This window comes from Camelus bactrianus, chromosome 7 (assembly GCF_048773025.1).
Source record: "Camelus bactrianus isolate YW-2024 breed Bactrian camel chromosome 7, ASM4877302v1, whole genome shotgun sequence".
Classification (NCBI taxonomy): domain Eukaryota; kingdom Metazoa; phylum Chordata; class Mammalia; order Artiodactyla; family Camelidae; genus Camelus; species Camelus bactrianus.
The window spans coordinates 10,359,941-10,379,369 of NC_133545.1; the positions used below are offsets into that span (position 1 = coordinate 10,359,941).

Sequence of the window (19,429 nt, forward strand, 5' to 3'; positions counted from 1 at the left end):
TAATAAATATGGGCATTTATTTGGCACCAATGGCAATACAAAATCCTGGCAGTGGGAAGTGGAAAGGTTCTGTCACCCAAATACTTCCATATGATACTGAGCCAAGGGCAGGACTCGGCAGCAAGTCTCCGACCCACGTGGCTCCCAGAGCAAGAGTTCACCAAGCACCTGGACCCCTGGGGGCCGAGCGCTGCGCCCGGCACCACGGGGGACGTAGAGGAAGCCGCCTCACACGTGACTTGTCTTCAGGAGCTAGTAATACCAGTGGACGAAACAAAGCACACGGGAGATACAGAGCACAAGCACTGCACTGTGCCTTCTGCTGAAAGGGAAATTTCGCCAAAAGTAGGATTCTACTTCGGGCTGCTTTCCTCCTTCCTTCAGCAAACATGTGCTGAAGGCCTACGAGGTGCCAGGCACTGGGTACACCTCAGTGAACAAGAGACAAGGCTTCCGCCCTTGAGGAGCTGACAGCCTGGTTGGGGAGACAGGAGTGCACCAATGAGGCACGCAAACATATGATTATAGGTTGCGGTAAGTGCAATGCGGGGATTAAACAGGACGCAGTAAGAGAGAGACACCGGACAAGATTATTTAGAGGCAGAGTGGCCTGGAAAGGCCTCCACAAGAAGGTGGCATTTCCGCTGACGCTCAAAGAAGCAGCCATTCGAGCCAAGAGTGGTGAGGAGTGGCACTCAGCGGACCCCAGCAGAGCACCTGGGGTTGGGGGGGCAAGGAGCTCAGAATGTTTGAGAAAATGAGGAAGCCACTGGGGCTGTCCCTGACAGGGAAATCAGCACTTACTGAGGTTCAAGGGGGCAGGCAGGGGCCCTGCGGGCCAAGGTCAGGTGTTTGGATTTTATCTGAGGAGTGACAGGAAACCAAAGGATTCCAAACAGGGCAGTGATAAGATCAGATTTCTATTTAAAACCAAAACCAAAACCTGTCATACAGAGATTGGACTGAAGGAGGGAAGAACAGCAGGAAAAGAGAAGCCTTGAAAGAACAGGAAGGTTTCACACAAGCACAGATACAGACAGCTTCTAGGGTGAGTGAGTGACGGGCAGCAACGCAGCAATGGCCTCCCCAAGACGGGGAGGGAGAAAGGGAAGGGGAAACAGACCACCGAATCGAAAAGGGACTTAATACTGAAACACAAAGAGGAACCAGGTACTATCCTTGAGCAGCCAACTGGTCCAATTAAGCAGTATCTTAGACAGATTTGGCGGCAGCAGTGAACAGGATGAAACAAAGGTAAAGAGCCGAGAAACGGGAAGTAGGGAGGTAACAGCTAGGAAGCTTTTACAGAAAGGGACGTTTCCTAGGGAGAAGAGGAGGAGACAGATAACCAAGTATGACATAACCACGCTTATCTGCCCCCGCTGACACTCTCTGTGAGGCTCACTTCAGGAACAAAGCTCAGAGAAAGAACACCTAATTAAAAGACCTTTGAAACTTCCACGGGCCAAGATCAACAAGCTACAGAAACACGGCGTCCGAACTCTAACCTCTGCCGAAAGGCTGGATTCCTTGAGCGCCAAGAGCCAAGAGTGGAGAAGACTGTCTTCCGGCTGTGTGGCCTCTGGGAACTGAAGGAACGGCCCCACAGCTCAGGGCCGCACACACAGCAGCAGAGCGTGTCTCCAGTCCTGCTGGCCCTTTCGGAGCCAAATGAAAAATGTCTCCATTAAATCAGGACACCTTCCAAAGTCTGGGGTAGAAAGAAAACACAGGAGAGGACTACTGAGACATCTCAACTAACGTAATAAAAGCAAGTGCCAAAACGCTTCCTACAAAAGCCCGGGGGGCAGAAACTGGACACAAACACGGAGGAAACCCACATGCCCTCTCCCTACGGAGACGCTGCTGGAAACGTCGGTTGCGAAGCTCCTCACCGCAGGCCCAGCCAGAGCGGGTCCTACGGGGGGCTGGCCTGCAGGCCGGGCTCAAAGCGGAGATGACGGGTGTGTGAAACAAGCCTGGGAGACCCCCAGTCCCCGAGGGGGCGGAGCAGAAACCGTGCACCCTGAAGAGAAGGCTCTACACGCCTCCTGCGGTCCAGTGGCCTCAGTGTGGCCCGGTGACGGGGAGGCGGCGTCACGTGGGAGGGTGTCCTGGGAAGAGATAGAGGTGGCGGCACAGCGTGCTGCAGTACTCGGGCATCTCCTTGCACCGGTGGAACTCCGTGCCCGGGGCATAGCCCTCGCGCTCCTTGATGAGCGCGTTCACCTGCAAAGGCAGAGACCCACGTTCACGGTCCCAGTACAACAGGAGGGGCAGGGAGAAGACGAAACTCAGCACGAGGGAGGGCGAGGCAGAAGGCTGTGCAGATGCAAGAGGCTCATGGAGCCAGGCTGAGCCAACTCACCTTCACGAGCATGTCAGCCACGTGCATGTCACAGGCCCTCTCAGAGAACACCTGCGTCAGGGCCTCAACGTACCAGGAGCCCCGCTTGGTGTTGCGCATGGCGGCCGTCCCTGCAACCGGGACGGCAGTGAGTGCAGCGTGCAGGCCGGGGGACGCCCTCCCACAGCGGCTCATCCCAAACTTGACCCCCGCGGCACCTGCACCCTCGCGGGTCAGAGCCCTGCGTGACAAAGCGCAAGTCTGAGCCGCGTCACCCTTCAGGTTACTGTTTTGGGGCTCACGGTACCTCGGAGGCAGGCATAGCCACAGATCATGTCCGAGCGAGTGGGCAGTCGCATCTTCAGCAGCTCCTCCTTACCCGCATCACTCTCCTCACACTCAGGGGACCCACCGTGGTTCTTTCCATCCTGCTGGTCAACCCCGCGATCCGTTTCATCTGTAGAGGCAGACAGGATGGACAGAGATGTTATTTACTCCCATCTCTCCCATGTCTGTGACAAGCCCAAATCCCTACAATCTTGACTGGGAAGAGTCATTTCCAGCTGTTGCCTCCAACCTATGGTTGCTGAATTAAAACACACACAAAATCCCATTACTCCCGTTCCTCTGCCAGCGTGCATCCACCAGGCAGAGGGTGACCGAGACAGGCTGGGCACATGCTCCAGCATGTGCACATACGCCTGGTCTGGGCTCTGTCCATTCTGTGTAAGACAGGGAAAGTGCTGAATCAAACACTCCCTGTGAAGAGAATTAAAAGCCATTTGTGTCCATGATTCACTTGTTCAGTTCTCAATATACCTGGAAGTCAAAGTGCTTTTTATTGTATTACACAATAAAATACCGATGTATTTAGTTTTACTGCATAAAAAACTTAATTAACCAAAAATGTGATTACTACATGTTTGCCATATGGAATTCATAAGCTCAGATCTATATATCAATACACAAATTCTAAAATTAAGCATAAGCAGCTATTTCCAAGGTGGTTTTGGTACTTCTAAATCATGTACTACTTTATTAATTTCATAATTTATTTATTTCATAAGCCCAACTGTAGCGGGCATCCAAGATGAAAGAGAAATTTAAAAGAGAAGAAACAAAATTGGGGTAATTTGAGTATTTCCTCCTATGCAACGGAAAAAGAACACAATTATTCAATATTAGAAGCAGATTCTCAACATTCTTTGAGCACATGACCAACCCCTTGACCCAGACGTCTTCTTTTCCTGATGCTGTTTTGTTCTGGGGGCGCTAGGGGTGCTGCGGTAGGAAAGAGACGGAGAGGACACACAGCTTGTCACGCCAAAGGTAAGAGTGTGGATGCTTTTTACAGTATCTTCTGCTCCATGCAACATTCAAGAGAGCCTAAAAGGGAAGTGAAGCTTAAAGATCTGTGGGGAAAATGACCAAGATTGACTGATTAACAAAAATTTGTTGAGCAACTGCCAAGTGCCAGGCACTGTTTTTGAGCCCTAGGGGTGTAGTGAAAAAAAAAAGTCCCTGCCCTCATGGGCCGACGTTCCAATTTAGAAGCCAGTCACCTGAGGTGGGGCGGTCCTTTTTACAGGCATCAGTTATGTTAACTAAACAGAATAGAAGACAGGTGAGCTTAGACTTTGAAAGGAACAGCTAGCTCCTGGTCATCCGAAGAATTTAATTTAGAGAAGATTCAGATTACCCTAAAAGAGAGCCACTTTTCCCTGTCCAGGTCTAGTATTTGTATGTCTCTGAACACAGGAGACAATGATGACAAACATCTTTATTTCATTTTATCTTGCTAGTGGTAACTCCTAAAGGAAACAGGCCAAGCTGAATGTGTCCCTCAAGAGAAAGGAGACTGCTCTCTTGCCTTTGTGCCTCAGCTCTATTAATAAAGAAGTGTTATTGGTTCTTTTTCCATAATATCTTCCTAGCTGTTTTCTAGATTATTGCTACACTCTTTAGGCAGATAAATTTCCATCCATTCATTCAATATTTATTAAGTGCTATTAGGTATCAGGCAGTGCTCTGGGCTTGGGGATACAGCAGGTGCGTACAAAGCAAGCTCCTGCTGCACGTACTCTTTTCTTAGCACTGCCCCCTGCCATGGTAATCACCTTCAAAAAAAATTCATCTCATTACTTCTTAAGTTGCCAATAGCTCTGTACTATTATCTGTTGAGGCCCAAAATCTCAGCTGTGACTAAAGGTTTATAATCAGCTGGATCTGCCTCACATGGTGAGCGGTGAGCCACATCTCACCACGCAATGACTTACATAGATGTTCAGTTTTTAAATTAGATCTAGGCATACTTCTGGCTCAGCAAACCTTTTTTTTTGGGGGGGGGGGTTGTCTTTTTAATCTTGGAATGCTTGATATATTGCATTTCCCCCCTTTCTCCTAAAAGGCTCTTACTGCTACTCTGTATCTAGGTAAAAAAAAATATTTGAATGTTTGGACAAAGTGACCTTTAAATAAAACTGTAAGTCCCTTAAGGGCACAGACCACGTTGTAACAGTCACAGCCGGCATTTCCTGTGAGTCTACTGTGAGCCAGGCTCTGGGCTGGGGAGCTCTTTCTATGTGCTATTTCACTTAAGCGTCATGAGAGCCTAACCTTATGAAGTAGGTCTGATGATTATCTACACTTTACATCAAGGAAGCGAAGGTGGAGGGACATCAGGTAACTTCTCTACCTTGACACAACTAGTCAGGGGCAGAGGCAGAATCTGACTCCACGGTTAGAGCTCTTCAGTATTACTGTTTTCCTCCAAGATGAGAAGCATGCCCGCGTGTCTTCTGTGCCTAGTCACAGAGTCCTGGCTCTTAAAGGGGTAAGAGACCGTGTGCAAGAAAGAAGAGGGATGGAAGTGGTTTGTGGAAGAAGAGGAGCTGGAGGCTGACACGGGGCTCCTGTGCTGCTCTCCGGCACGGCACGCGAGGGACACAGAGAAGAGAGGACGTGAGAGCGCAGTGTAGGTGAGAAGTAAAAGGAGAAGCGGAGAGATGCAGAAAGAGGCAGACAGAAAATCCTTAACTGAAATGGGCAACAAAAGAGCGCATCAGAGTTAATAAGCACAGGAAAAAAAGCGTTCTCAGCAAAGGCAAAGACACTGATAGCATCCTGTCCCTGAGAGCAGGATCTGGCGGTGCGCAGAGAGCTGTCCAACCTGAGAGCCATGGGCTGCCCAAGTCCCAGCACACCCCATGCATCGGGAGACACTTACAGAGCAAGAGAGGCGGTGGCAGCAGTGAACAGAAGGAGGTGCCCAGGGGATCCGAAAGCACCTGAGAGGAGCAAACAGCAAAGTGAGAGCTGGTGGGAGGCTGCCCAGGAGCCACCACCCAGGTGCTGGGCTGCCAGGGCACTCACCTCCACGGCAGGCCTGGATGAAGAACATTTTCGGCTTGTTCTGGAGGCTTGGGCAGTTGGCATTGTCAAAGAGCCGGAAAACCTCTTGCAGCTGCCAGAGAAGGGAGAAGGGAGGTTGCCGGTCAGAGGGGCCTCCCAAGACCTACGCACACAACAGCAGCCGGTGCTGCAGACGGGCCAGCGAGAGGGGAGGCGACCCGGCCACCACAGCTCTGTCCTCAAGGCTGCACACACCTGAAGCAGTTTGCCATCCACACCGTAGACGCCACCCTCCACGCCGTGGGACAGGAGCGCCACTATGCAGGAGTCGGTGGCACGGTGAGCCGGCAACTGGGCAAAATTCTGGAGTTCCTCTTGCATTTCCTACAAGAAAGATTACCTTTTAGCGCTGTTCACTACAGTCGGCACCAATGACAGCTTTTCTTTGGTGTCTGAAACCCTAAGCTGTTAGAAGATATGTGTTCAAGGATGAGTGAATTCAGAGACCCTGAGAGGCTAAAGAAAGCTATGGATGCACCAGAAAACTGCACCACTTCAGACAAACTTACAGATATAATTTTATAATTCACAGATTCACAGGTATGTTAAGAACTCCTGGACTAAAGCAAGTTACTAATGAAGGTGATCATGCAGGAGCTAGTTAACTTCCTCCGTTCTCCAATCATCCACCAGAACCTTCTTCAGAGTGCGCCTTGTATATAAATGGCACGAGGAGGACCACCAGGTAAACAGTGGGTGAACAAGTCCGTAACAGCTACAGGAACTGCTCTGTAGAGAACAGCAGTGCTTCTAGGCTGCTTTCTGAGCATTTAAGTTCCCAGAGACAGCAACGATGTCTGTGTAAGACGTTCTGTCCATGAAGAACACACTCTACGGAAGGTTCTGTACAGGGGCGTGACTGCATACGTGGTCTAGGGGGTCAGGCAGACCTAGGTTTAACGCCTGGGTTCCTAAGTTGGAACAGCTTACTCAGCCCCTCAGGGATCGGATATCCATTTTGTAGGAAGACAATTATGAGTAAATTTTCTCCAAGTTTGTGAAGATTAAATGAGATATTGCGTATAGAGAACTATGTCTGGCACGTATTACAAAGACCTGCCATTATAATGTTCCTGTCTAATGAAGGGTAACAATGCTATTTTTTCACAGGTAAGAATCTTGTAGACCTTGCACTACATTTGCCACACATGGATAACACTCCTCTCCATAATCGTTTTAACAATGTGATACCAGCTGTTAAACCTGTGTCTCCCTCCACAGCTCAAGATATCTGGGTCCTCTTTGAGATGAGCAGAGAGAAGATAATTTTATTCTAGTACGAATTTGAACAGAACGTAATGATGATTATGCTATCCAGGCAGAACAGTTACAGTTCACGTGTATCTGACGGTTGCCACACACAGCCCCCAATTAAGATGCACACTTATACAGTACACGGCAGTGCTTCTCCAAGTGTGGCCCCTAGAAGAGCAGCATCAGTATCACCTAAGAACTTGCCAGAATTACAGTCTTGGGCCCCAGCAAACTGTGGCTTCCCAAGCCCTCCAGGTGATCCCGATGGGATCACGTTTGAGAATGACTGATCTATTTGTTTGAAATACTTCTGTTTGCAGATAACTGAGACTTAATAAAAGACTTGAAAGTCTGCAACTTCACTGGAAATGGAGAAGTTGGCTGTGTTGAAAGAGTAGGTACATTTTCTGGGCAAACAGAAGCCACTCATAATATTGGAGGTCTTAAGCTAATAAAAGATATCCAAAATTCATTCATTTTTAAGAATAGGTTATCTCAAGAGAATACACAAGCATGGCCGCTCCCCTGGAGCTGACTACAATAGAATCTAACATGTAATAGTTGAAGTTAATTTTGCTCCAAGAAGAGAGGAAGAATAAATGCTTGGCACATACTCACAAGCATTTTGAACTTAAGTGAGATTATTAGGTCAGTAAAGAGAGAACAACAAAGCCCAAAGTAAGAACACACAGACTTTGTCACTGAATTTGATAAGACTAAATCATTCAATAAATGGGGGTCAGTCATTTGGGGAATTTTTCCAGAAGTAGCATAGCTTAAAATAGGATCTCTAGATCTATTTCTGATAAAATTACAGTACTTCTATAAATAGCAAGGTTCTTAACACTCACATGTGTTTCTCGCTGGGGGACACAGGAGAGGAAAGTAACCTGTGAACCTCCTGAAATTATACAGAAAACTCTACGGGCAACTGCATTTCCCAGAGATGACCCACAGCCTGTCTGACCCTCTCAAAGCCACCTGTGACCAAATGTAAGTTAATAACCAATACCACAAGGTAAAAGGAAATTTGCCACTTTAAAGTGTATCACATTCCCTAATATATGATAAACTGTAATTCTAGAACTAGTAACCTCATGAGGTAGATACAAGGAGGAAGACTCTGATGACAAGCAGAACCGATGACAAGCAGAACCGAACGCCTATGCGAGCAGTGAGAATTACCAGCGCGCCTGCCAGCACTGGCCAGCCAGGGCGACTCGAAGACTACGCCGTCTCAGACTTTTAAACCGAATTCTCTCTACAGCAAAAAAGTGTAATAGAGGGAGAAAAAGAGGATCTTAATTTTGGGGGGCTTCTGTCTCTTTGCTGGCCAGATAATTATATGATAAAAGACTTGAGCCTCTTGAGATGGTCTTTCGGGAAGAAGGTATTCTGTGCAGCTGGCCAATGTAAAAAATTACCACACCCATTGTAACTACCTGGTTTCAGCTGAATCCGACAGCTTGGCCACTGTCAGAACCTGATTCTGCGATGTCCTCCTCATGTTTCTGCATCTCCAGGGCTGAGGAGGAGGACACGCACACGGCTATATCCCCAAGGTTCAGTCCTAAGCCTGAAATTTCTTTCTCAAAGATCTCATATTCTCTCATGACTTAAAAGTCTTTTTCCTACGCAAGTAATTCCCAAATGTACATCTCTGGTCCTGACTTCCTCTGCGGCCCTCAGTTCCCTACCTTTTCCATCTTCTTCCATATGCAGTCATTCAACCACAAAGCCCTGGCAGCCCTGACAGTACAATCATGCCACTACACTAGTTTTTACATATTTCTCTTCCCTCTGGTCCGCTACCCTGTCCAGGCCCCAGCACCTCGCACTGGCATTATGATATTAACTCCAAGATGGATTCTCTGCCACTCTCCGTTCTTTATAATACTGTCACATAAATCTCCTTGAATCACCACTGTGACTGCATCACCTTTCTGTTTAAAAACTACCAACGATGTTCCGTTCCCCTGGGAAGACATTTAAGGCCCTGCACACTCTGGTCCTCTTACCTTCCATCTCATCTCTGGCACTCCTTTGCCCAAGACATTTGGTCTACACACAAGGTCCCTAACATCACACATGTTTCTAATCTGTATGCTATTCTCCCTGCACAGGGCCCCTTCACCCGCCTCTCTGCCTCAGCAGCTTCTATCCTTCAAGGGCAGTTTAAGGCTAACCCTGTCCATTTACCCATCTGACCACATCTACCCAGGTGATTGCTTCTTTCTCTTCACTACTGTAGAAGACACTGTCTCTAATCTTGTGTGGTCCTTAGGAACATAAGTGGACACGCTTCTTTTTTTGCTGATGTCAAGACTCCCTCAACTGAGGTCCCTTGAACTCAAGGTCAACATTTCTTTGGTAGCTAACATAGTCCCCCCGTCCCCTCCAACCCCCTTATAAGGTGCTCAAAATTAAACTCTACTGCAATTCAAATTATAGAACAATGTAACCAAAGAACCAAAATCCAACAGGTCCTTGAATCTGCATCAGGTTTAGCATAAATGGGAACGGGATTTGTGCAGTGGGCTCACAGGCCCATCAAATCTACTGAATGTCTCTGAAAATCAGTAGTACAGAGCTGACTCGGTGATTCAGGATGTATCTTTAACTATCAAGCATATAAACTTGTCCCTTATCAACTACATAAAATTTGGAAACCCATGACATAATAAATTCCTAGTAAAAGGAATGACTAGACCAAAACCTGTGAAGAAGCTGAAACAGCCTTCACTCTGTGACATGAACTTCTAGTAGGAGCCCCTCTATAGACATTACAGCTGATGTCCCACCCTTACCCCGTCACGCCCAGACGACCGTCACTTGAACTCTTGATGATTAAAGAAGCTGTTCCTGCCATGGCTTTGAAGCAAGAGTGGGTTTACTTCTCTGCATGGGCTATTACTGGGAGGCTGGCAACAGCATATAAAGAACATTCAGGTACCTACCAATGAAACTGGCCTCACCAAAAGTGTAGCCGACACATGACTACTCTCACAGAAGCAAGACAGCTAAATAGAAATGAAGACAACAGACTACACTGAAGACAAAAGAGACCCCCTGCCCCCACCTCAACAGATCAAAGAGAATTTCCTAGAAACCTTAATTTTACCACGGCCATTCCCAAAGGCAAGTTTAGGAAAATTACTATCATTCTGGAATCAAAAGTAATAATTAGCATAAATTTACCAATGGAGTATTTTTAATCTCAAAACAGAAATACCTAAAGGTAACGAGGTCAGCGTGCAGCCCCGTAATTGAGGTTAATGGGGACTAACTCATATTGAAAACGCTTACGACTTGCAGGAATCTGGTTCAGAAGTAATCTACCTCAGATCTGTCTTGTGGCCACACAACTGATAAGAATAAGTTACGTTAACTCATGAAACTGCCACAAAACAGTATTTACAAGGGTGATTCTAGCAAACTTTCATTCACGAGAATTTTATCTGCCAAAGTAAACCCGAGAACAATGACTGGACTCCTTAGGAGCAGAATCAACCAAGAAGTCCTGTGTAGCCTGGACTCACATATAAATATCTTTTCTGAGCTGGTAGGTTCTTCTCAGCGTCTCCTCCCCACCTGAGTGACTGGGAATCAAGCCACCCCTGGACTAGCATTACTCAGGGAGAGCACAGCCACCCTGAGAAATCAACACTGAAGCAGCTGGCTGGCCCTAATTCTCTTTTTTTCCCCTTTCTTTTTCCTTTACTAGACTGCAAGGTGAGAGGCAGAACACAGCAGGCAACAGGTAAGGAGAGAAAATAACCCTAGCAAGGCAGAGCCCAGCAGGCAGGGCAGAGCGGGTGTTCCCTGCCCCAAAGTGCAGCCCTTCTCTCATGTACACGTCAGCACGCCCTGCCTTGGGTACCTGTGCAGTCTGGTCGAGCAGAACGTGGACTTTGTAGCCCAGGAGCTTGAAGAGGGCAACCAGAGTGCTGCGGTCCACATCCCCTCCAGAACGGAATTCCAGGTCTTTCTCTCCAGTGAAGTGCACATTGCTCAGCACCAGTGCCAGGCCCCGGGGCCGAGACCGCAACCTATAGGCCTGGGGAGGGGAGGCCAATGAGACAGTGAGCCTCGAGGCCAGAAATCAAACTTTCCCCACGAGAGGAGATATTTCAAAAAAAACAAAGACATCACATTCTTCTACTTAACCCTCCCAAGTCGTAACAGAGGAATGCCCACAGAAGACACTCCATCAGCAATGACTTCCTAATAAATCAGGAAGGAAATGTATACACAGTCTAAGTTCAGACGCCCAGAAACGGTTTCTCATTTCCCAACCCTTTTCCTCTTACCATTTTGCCAGACTCACCAGCTGATAGTGTGCCTGATAAAACTCGGGAGTGCAAGGCTTCACCTGAAGGCAGGCAGGACCATCCCCGTTGTCTAGGGAGTATTCCACCGTATCTGCAGCAGAGAGCCAAAAAACTAGCACACAACCCACTTGTCAATCCGAGCACTTTACTGTAACTTCAGGCACCCTTTTAATAATTACTGGTCTTGCTCACTTCCCTGGCTTGTAAGATCTATGAGGGCAGGGGACCTGCTCGCTTTCGCTCACCACTGGGCCCTCTGCACTTAGCCTGCGTATCAGAGTAGGTGCTCAACCCAGAGAATGACTAAATGGAAGATGAGAAGAGCCTTATTCTCATTGCTAGGCTGCTCAATCAGCAGGTGACAGGCCCACCATGTAGTCTTTCCTCGATGTAAAACAGCTTTATAGAGGAGATGGGCCAATCATGTGCAGGCATTTTCTATCCGCAGAAGTTGCTCAAAGGGCAATTACCATTAAAAAATCACCTGTGATGAAAAGAAAACAGGCCCCACCAACACCCCATCTAAACTGTCCTGCTGGCCCCTAACAAGTTCACTCAGGGAACCGCTCCCACTATGAACGAAAGTAGGTATCACACTAGGGCAAAGTCGGGTACCAGCCAAGAAAAGGGAGGTCACCCTGCGGGACGCACTTCACGCCACCAGTGCTCACCTGCAGACAGGCGGAGCTGCTTGTGAGGAGGGCAGGACTCACACGCCGGGAAAGGGAGACTCAAGTCGTAGTCGCAGCTCAACTGTAAGAAATCAGGGCCCACCAGGCCAGGCCTTAGGGAGCTGGTCCAGTCCAAGTAAAACACATCTAGTCTCCCCCCGCACTGTCTCAAAAACTCCTTTCCCACCAAACTAACCCTTCTCAACACATCGCATGTCTAGGCTCCATACCGGTGGGAGTACACGTGGAAGACCAGACAGGGTTCTGAGCAACAGTTCCTCCAGGTGACTCTGCTTGGTGTCCCTCAGGGCTACACAGAAGGCATCAAAAGCCTGGGGGCCCCTCTTGGGCAACAAGTTGAGGAGTTCCACATTCTGGTTGAAGCTGCCCACCTTGGCCTACGATACAAGAACAAAACATGAAATTGTATTTACGTATCTAGCTGTAATTCTAACTCTCCAGGTGAGCTTCCTAGTAATTCCATCATCCATCTCAAGAATTCCTCTTACAGGAAAAAGATGTACGTGTGAAGTCCTTCCCGTCACCCCTGAATTATACGTCTTCTGTGTTAAATGCTCTAGAGCAGAAGGTCATTTTCATTTCCTTAGTAAAGCACTACATCTTTTTCACACTTTACTGTGCTCTATTCCTAGTCCTACAACTAGTAATATTTACTTGGCCTTTCTCTTTTGCCTTCAGATACCTGAATGTGCTCCCTCATTTCCATGGTGATAATGTCTTTCTCCAGGAGGTGTTCTAATAGTTCGCTCAGCAACAGCTGTTTGGCCAGCACCACTCGGTTCTTTTTCAGGGCTTCCTGATGGTCGGGGTGCATGCCACACACTCCTAATATCCTACAGACAAAAGGCAGACAGAAAGCCTGTCAAGTAAAGATCTGGCACAGAGAAGTAGAGCAGAAGAGGTGTGGGGAGGAAAAACATAAAGAACAGGACCTATGGTAAGATTACACACATTTTATTGAATCCAGTTAAAATCAAAGGATTATTAAACAGTAACAGATTGACCATAAAGAAATGATATATAATCCTTTATGGAGAACGTTCAACTGAGACCATCTTCTGAGATGAATGGTCTGGCAAGGGGAAATATCCACCTTGACAAAAATAATACATACGTAAGTACACGTATTCGTGAGAAGGCACGTTCCTCTTTCTGACAGACCAATTTTAATTAAGGATTATTCCAGAAAACACTTCACATTATTTGTCTAAGCTGCTGAAAGTAATATGAGTTTAAAACAATCATTGGTGAGGAATAAAATAATTTAATACAATGGCACAAACTCAAGCCAATGGACAGCTTAAAAAAAATAAATCAGGCAGACACACACGTACACACAGTCTCTTGCCTACTTATCCTAGTTATGACTATGGTTTTTTAAAACTGTAAGTTCCTGTGATAAAATGACACTAAAAATGGCCAGAATCCTGTAAGAACTGAGTAAGTAGAAAGTATGACAAAAAGTCACAGAAGATAAATGCCAATGATAAAAACAATGTCATATGAAATCACTTAAGGAGTTAAAGCCTGTAAAGGATAAATTATTTCAGTAATTTAGTTTACTAAAGACGTCTTATTTCAGGGATTCCTTGGTTTTGCTACGGGTTTGGAAAGAGATCAGCTTCTGTTTATGCGCTAAAAGAATGCTATTTTCTATTTATAAAATCTATGTGCCTAGGGATCACCAACCTGCTTAGTCACAGTTTCCAAATACATGACAATGTGAGGACTTGATGGAGGTGAGAAAGGAATATGGTAACAGCGTCAGTTTATAACTTAAAACCCTATTTTAAAATGTATCCTGATTTCAAAGATGTTAAAATACGTGTGTGGAGAAACATGCATCTTAGAATCAATGAAATACCACGCATTTATAGCATGTACTTGGCTCAACTCTAGGTTGGTTAGAGGAGGGAAAGGCAGAATCTTGTTAGAGCTGAGACCCAAGAAGATAGAACATGGACTCCAAAGGCAGGGAAAATGGTCAGTAAAACATTCCCAGGGTTATAAGCAACCAAGTCTGGTTAACTTTTGGGTTTGGGACAGTGCTGCTGGAAACTCCATTTTAATTTCTTGTTTCTATTCGATTGTAATACTCCTGCTACCCCAAACCTTCAGTGAAAACATGCCACAACACAATCCAGAGAAATCAAAAACCTCATTTAAGAATCCCCTTAGAACACGCCAGAGCAGTAACAATAATGACATACATGAACTCTGGTAAAAAGAAGTATTACTGCAAGATAACATGGCAGCTGGATACTGGGTATTTTCTCAGGATACATACCAATGGTGGAGCAGGTTTACTCAGCTTTCTTCCTTTAATTTACCAGCAGCATTTTCTCCTTGACTTTCTTCTCCCTCGGTTTCCATGACATCATTCTCTCCATTTTCCCTCTCTACCTATGCAGGCCCTGTTTCCTTCACAGGACCTTTGGCCAGCCCTTAAATGTTGGTACTACATTAGCAACTCCCCCTCTCAAAAAGCCTCCTCCTATTCAATCTCATCCAAACTCACAATTCAATAGTGAGTAACTCCCAGTTCTTAATTCTTTGTAAGTCCTAGACTTAAATTTTCAATCAGTAACTCATTAGATTTAATCTGAATCATTATCATATTCTCCGCACTCTTGCTCTGCCTGTATACCATGAGGAGAGTCTCCAATGTGGACCCTCCAAAAGTAACCACAATCACCTAGAACTCTAGGATACATCTGGAAGGGGAGGAGGGGGTGGAGAAACGGACACAAAGGGAATTCTTTAGTCTTGATTCTGGTTCCAAAGTCCTCAATTAATTTTCTGGGACTGGACCAGAAGATATTAAAATGTTATCCTGGGTGATGTTTGCCATGAAATGATATAATTGGGGCAGAGGCGGTGTCACATTTTGAGCCTCGGGAACCTCCTTGTCTCAAAGTACTCAAACTCCAAAGCCTGTGTTGACTGTTTTGAAAATCCGGTCGTTACACCCAATGCAAGATGGGTCGTGATATATTCAGTACAAAACAAATGCACATCAGGCACAATTCCAATCTTTGCAAGTCTCACCATATTTTAAGAAAACAGAGTTTAATTGCTCATAAGGGGACCAGGGGAAAGAAAGAATGTAGAATCTTGCAAAGAACCGTGATTTGGCAAGACTGCAAAGAGCTTCCCCGGTTCAGAGACCCCTGGTTTGGAGGAATCGAGGCTGGACGGTCTTTGCTCACGAAGAGCAAGGCCGAGAAGGAACCTGCCAGCTCGCCCGCGCGCTTGGGGGGCTCAGCCGGGCCTCCCACCCTTGGCAGGAAGCGCGGACACGGCTGCTTCCAGGGGCTCCGAGAGGAGAAGGCCTCTCCCTTGGCCCCACTAAGGACCCCCGAGACCCTCCCCCACTCACCTGCGCCTCCTATCAGCAGCCATCAGCCCCTTTTGCTGGAGGGCGGACCTGGAGCCCGGGCCCGGCGCCGCCATTTCCCGCTTTTCCCGGGCTGCGAGCGCACCGCCCACAACCCAAACAAACCGCGACCCGCCGCTTCCGCCGCATCCCTCCCCCGTCCGCGGGCGCGCCCGGCGCCTGCGCGCTGCCTCCTCTAGCCCCACCCCTACGCGAGGCCGGCCGCGCCGCCGCCGGAGCGCGCGCAGGCGCAGAGCCCCCGCGGTGCACGCGCCGTCCAATGGGGTGAGAGAGCGAGCTCGGCGGAAAGGGAAGCGAGGCACCGCCCCGCCATACGTGGGCATCCGATTGGCCGTCGGTTCCCGCGGAAATCACGGCGCCCTTCCCGGCACCGCCCACCTCTCCTCACCCGCCTATTGCAAGAACTCTAAGGAGATGAGTGTGGCCGGCCTTTTCACTTTATTGAAGTTGAACTCTAGGGGCCCGGGTAAGGAGTGCAAGGGAGCCTAGAAGGCGCTAGACGCGCAGAGTGACGGCCTGAGTGGTGGCGCCCCCCTGAGGAGCGTAGGGCGGCGTTGGGTGAGCAGCTCCCAGTGGCTAAAACCTACATCACAGGTGTAGCACAGGATTCCAGAAAATCTGGTCTTCTGTTTAGATCTGAGGAAGCAGGGCAGGAGGCTTGGGGTAAAACCCTAGCGGTCAGAGCGCAGGGGTGAGGTTGAAGCGATTGGAGACACGGTGCAAGTGTTTCCAGTGCTTCATAATAGATGATTCAAGAGGGATCCTTAGAAAGATAACGAAAAAATTCAAACAAGCGTTTTAAAATTAAAAAAAAAAAAAAAAAAGGGGGATCCTTAGATACTCTGCCACCCCTCGCCAAGCTCACGTTTTATCTTTTCTGACCCTCATATCCACCTCTTCTCAAAATCAGAAGTCCCTCCTCCTGGGGCAGTTTACTCCACTGCTTCCTGCTAGGATGGGGACTGCTCTCCTGCCCGGGAGCAGGAACTGCTCCCCATCAGCGACAGAAGCTATCACAGTTCTGATTCAGTTTGCTCCTCAAGGAGGCTGGTCACATCCCCGGTCACACTCAGCCCTGTCCAGACACAACTGGTCCTCCAGTCTGTCTATATGAAGTCTTTCACCTCTCTTAGCAGTTGTCCAAGACAGAAAGAGATGTGCGGATAACCTGGCTTCTGTTGCCTCGTATTGAAAACACAGTGGGCTTTGGGATCAGAAGAGCAGAGTTAAAGGAATTTTTTTGTGCTGTTTACTAGCAGTGTTCCCCTGTGCAAATTATCAAAATTTTCTGACCCTTAGAATCCCCATTTTTCAAATGAAGGGTAGTTAATACCTCATTTTTGTGATATAGTAAGAGGCAAAGCCCCCGGAACAGAAGCAGCATAGGCAGTCACTCAGATGTTGTTTCTTTTCTTCCTTCACTAGATTCTCTGGATCACCTTCTCATCTCACCCTCCGTCTAACTCTGGAAATACTGGATATGGGGTAGGTCACTGAATATCTCCTTAAGTCTCAAGTTGTACCACCTACATCTATAGGATGTGCCACCTCAAAACTGGGAAGGGCTCACCATAGCCTCACTCCCTTCTGGGTTAAAGTCCTCATTTGTGATGTCCAGGTGGAAACACAGTTCCTAACACATAACAGGCAGTGGGAAGCATCACTCAAACGAGTGAGTCTGGTACAGAAAGATGATATATCCTGGGAAAGTCCTTTAGGGAGGTGTCCAGTTGTTTCCATAGAAAACATCATCATCAAGGTGACCAAAGCTGACCTCATAGGCAGGGGGTGGAGTAAGAGGTTCCAGTGTGGCGGGCGTCCACAAGCTCTGCAGATCAGGAACGGTGGACACAACCCGTGGTCCCCGAAGCCGAAGGCTGACTGGAGGTCTTCTGGGGTTTCCCGAGATTGCAGACCCCTCTGAGCCCACTCGCCTATCCAGTCGGGGTCTCCTGGGCTCCTCTGGTTGGCTAGGCTGTCCCTCCTCAAGTCCTGGTGGGATCACAACACTGCTGTAGGAGGGTGGTTGATCCAGCTCTTGGGGTTGGCACTGTGATTCCAACACCGTGGCCTCTTCATACGTTGGCACCTCAAAGGCTTCATTGTCCCTGAGGGAGGAGAAATAAGGTCACTGTTGGCTTCTTGAAAGGAGTCTTTTTTCCCTTTTCTATCTCCTACCAGCAAAAGACCCCTCCACTTGCCCCTGACCCCTCCACTCCCTGGTAACAGTGGTGGGAGAAAGCAGAGGCTGTGTGCCTAGAGACTAGAGGGAGACAGGGAGAATGAGTCCGTGTGTATTCCTCCAATCCTGCCCACCCCTTAACTCACCGTGCACTGCCTGACGCCCCTGGGCTCTCGGTCTGCACTGATTGAAACCCCCATTCCAAAACACAGGCCAGGAGGCAGGCCAACAAGAAGAGTCCACCCAAGGTGAGAAAGAAATAAGCAACAGGGGCGATGTCCGGCCGTATCCCCAGCAAAGCCAGCCCCAGGAAGAAGGAGGCGCAGCACAGGAAGAGAAGCGGCTTCTCCAGTCGCCCCCACAACTGGCTTGGCACCATGGCCCCTCCCCAGGCTCCTGCAAAAAGACACACAGCTGTTGTGTCTAAACTAGCAATTGGCATTGCGACTGGGTCAGATTTCAAAATAACCATATTAGACACCCTTGTTTGGGTTTCAGGTTCTTCTGTCTCAAATCAAATAAATGCCCCCAAATAAATGATCTGCAGGGTCCCCTCCAGCTCTCGAATTCTCTCTAGGATCACACTGTTGTCCCAGGGTATCAATATGTGTGGAATAGCCAGGAAACCAGCCCAGGAGTTCTGACTCCCAGCCCTCAAGCGAGTTTACTATGTTAAGGCCCCGAGTTCCTTCCTTTTTCCTTCTTCCCTGTGATCTGTATCTTCCAGCTCCATTATTTCTTTCCCTTCCAAGACCCAGTCTTGGGCAGGCCCTGGGGCCTCAGTGCTCACCGGCATGTCTGGAATCCAGGTGGTGATGCAGGCCTTGCCCTTTGTTACTGCTTGCAGTGACCCTCCGCCTCCCCCATCCCCCCACCTTCCCAGTCGGAGGCCCTCAGTCTGACCCTGAAGAGCAGAGAGCACCGCTTACCCTGCCTGACCCTGGCTTCCTGCTTTCTCCAGCCAGAGGGAGAAAGTGCACGTAGACACCACAAAGCCACAGGGACACGACTACCTGAGAATCTTACAGACAAAGCTCTAGGGCAATGGACAGAAGCCCAGAGAATCCTTGACCTTTCTTCACCCCATATCAATCCAGGGCCCTCACCTTCTACCAGGCCTAACTCCGTAAACTCAGATTTTAAGTTTCCTGCCTGGAGTTATTACCACAGGGCCTGGGAGGTTGGTGGGGAGAAGCCTCTTCTTTTCTCGGTGGGGAGAAGCCTCTTCTTTTCTCGGCAGGGCAACAGCCACGCCTAGGCAGCCCCTACCCTCAAGCCAGCCTGTCAGGAGTTCCCTGATTCTACAAAGGGGCCAGATCCCCTCCTTACACCCCAGCCCCAATGCCATGACCAGCCTGCCCTTCTTACCGCGCTCGGAGTTCCTCCCTCACCTGTGCACGGGGCTCCGGAGAAAGCAGGTTGTGGGGAGTGGGAGGAGGGCAGGGGGTGGAGCCCACTGGTTCCGCCCACTTTTCTGTCCCAACCCCTGCGTTCCTGCCCAGGCTTCCTCCTCCTCTTTTTTGCTTAAGGCTGAACTCCTACTACTGCCCCACCTTGATTTGTCTGGCTCCTTGATTTACTCCGCCACCACCTACAGAGCCTTCGAGAGAGCCCTCCTCAATCTCAGCCCCAAAGATCTTTGTACTTTGGACCAGAATTAAATTTGCTTTTCCTTCTCCCTTCTCAGTGCACTTGGTGTTCTGGGCAGTTTGCATTATATTTAGGTAGTACGATCTGTGCCTGGGAGCAGAAACCATGGGTTATTTCATCTCTGGAGGCCACATAGTGCTTTCCATCACTACTCTGGGCATGAAT

At 48.4% G+C, this 19,429-nt stretch overlaps 2 protein-coding genes and 1 long non-coding RNA gene across 5 annotated transcripts; 1 reads left to right on the top strand and 2 right to left on the bottom strand.

Annotated features, from left to right (window-relative positions):
- On the bottom strand, positions 1–15,598 carry CASP2 (caspase 2). Of its 3 annotated transcripts, XM_010955726.3 has the most exons (11): positions 15,415–15,595; positions 12,718–12,868; positions 12,245–12,412; positions 12,015–12,096; positions 11,340–11,434; positions 10,893–11,069; positions 5,954–6,082; positions 5,720–5,810; positions 2,655–2,804; positions 2,369–2,478; positions 1,956–2,229 (listed from the first exon to the last, which is right to left on the bottom strand). In XM_010955726.3, exons 1-11 carry the CDS (start codon positions 15,486–15,488, stop codon positions 2,098–2,100), a joined length of 1,359 nt encoding a protein of 452 aa, XP_010954028.2. In that variant the 5' UTR covers positions 15,489–15,595; the 3' UTR covers positions 1,956–2,097. The 3 variants fall into 3 exon arrangements, with proteins under 3 accessions (XP_045372531.2, XP_010954028.2, XP_045372602.2); XM_045516575.2 differs by lacking the exon at positions 2,369–2,478 and having other exon boundaries at positions 1–2,229; positions 15,415–15,598; XM_045516646.2 differs by lacking the exons at positions 1,956–2,229; positions 2,369–2,478 and adding an exon at positions 5,574–5,634 and having other exon boundaries at positions 2,687–2,804; positions 15,415–15,598.
- A 164-nt stretch (positions 15,599–15,762) lies between these two features.
- Positions 15,763–18,154, top strand: LOC141578107 (uncharacterized). The gene is made up of 3 exons (XR_012508019.1): positions 15,763–15,898; positions 16,858–16,917; positions 17,827–18,154. It is a non-coding gene; the product is annotated as an uncharacterized LOC141578107 (long non-coding RNA).
- On the bottom strand, positions 15,848–17,993 carry TMEM139 (transmembrane protein 139). The gene is made up of 2 exons (XM_010955837.3): positions 17,761–17,993; positions 15,848–17,540 (listed from the first exon to the last, which is right to left on the bottom strand). The coding sequence occupies exons 1-2, from the start codon at positions 17,991–17,993 to the stop codon at positions 17,147–17,149; spliced, it is 627 nt and encodes a 208-aa protein (XP_010954139.3). The 3' UTR covers positions 15,848–17,146.
- Positions 18,155–19,429: the final 1,275 nt, after the last annotated feature.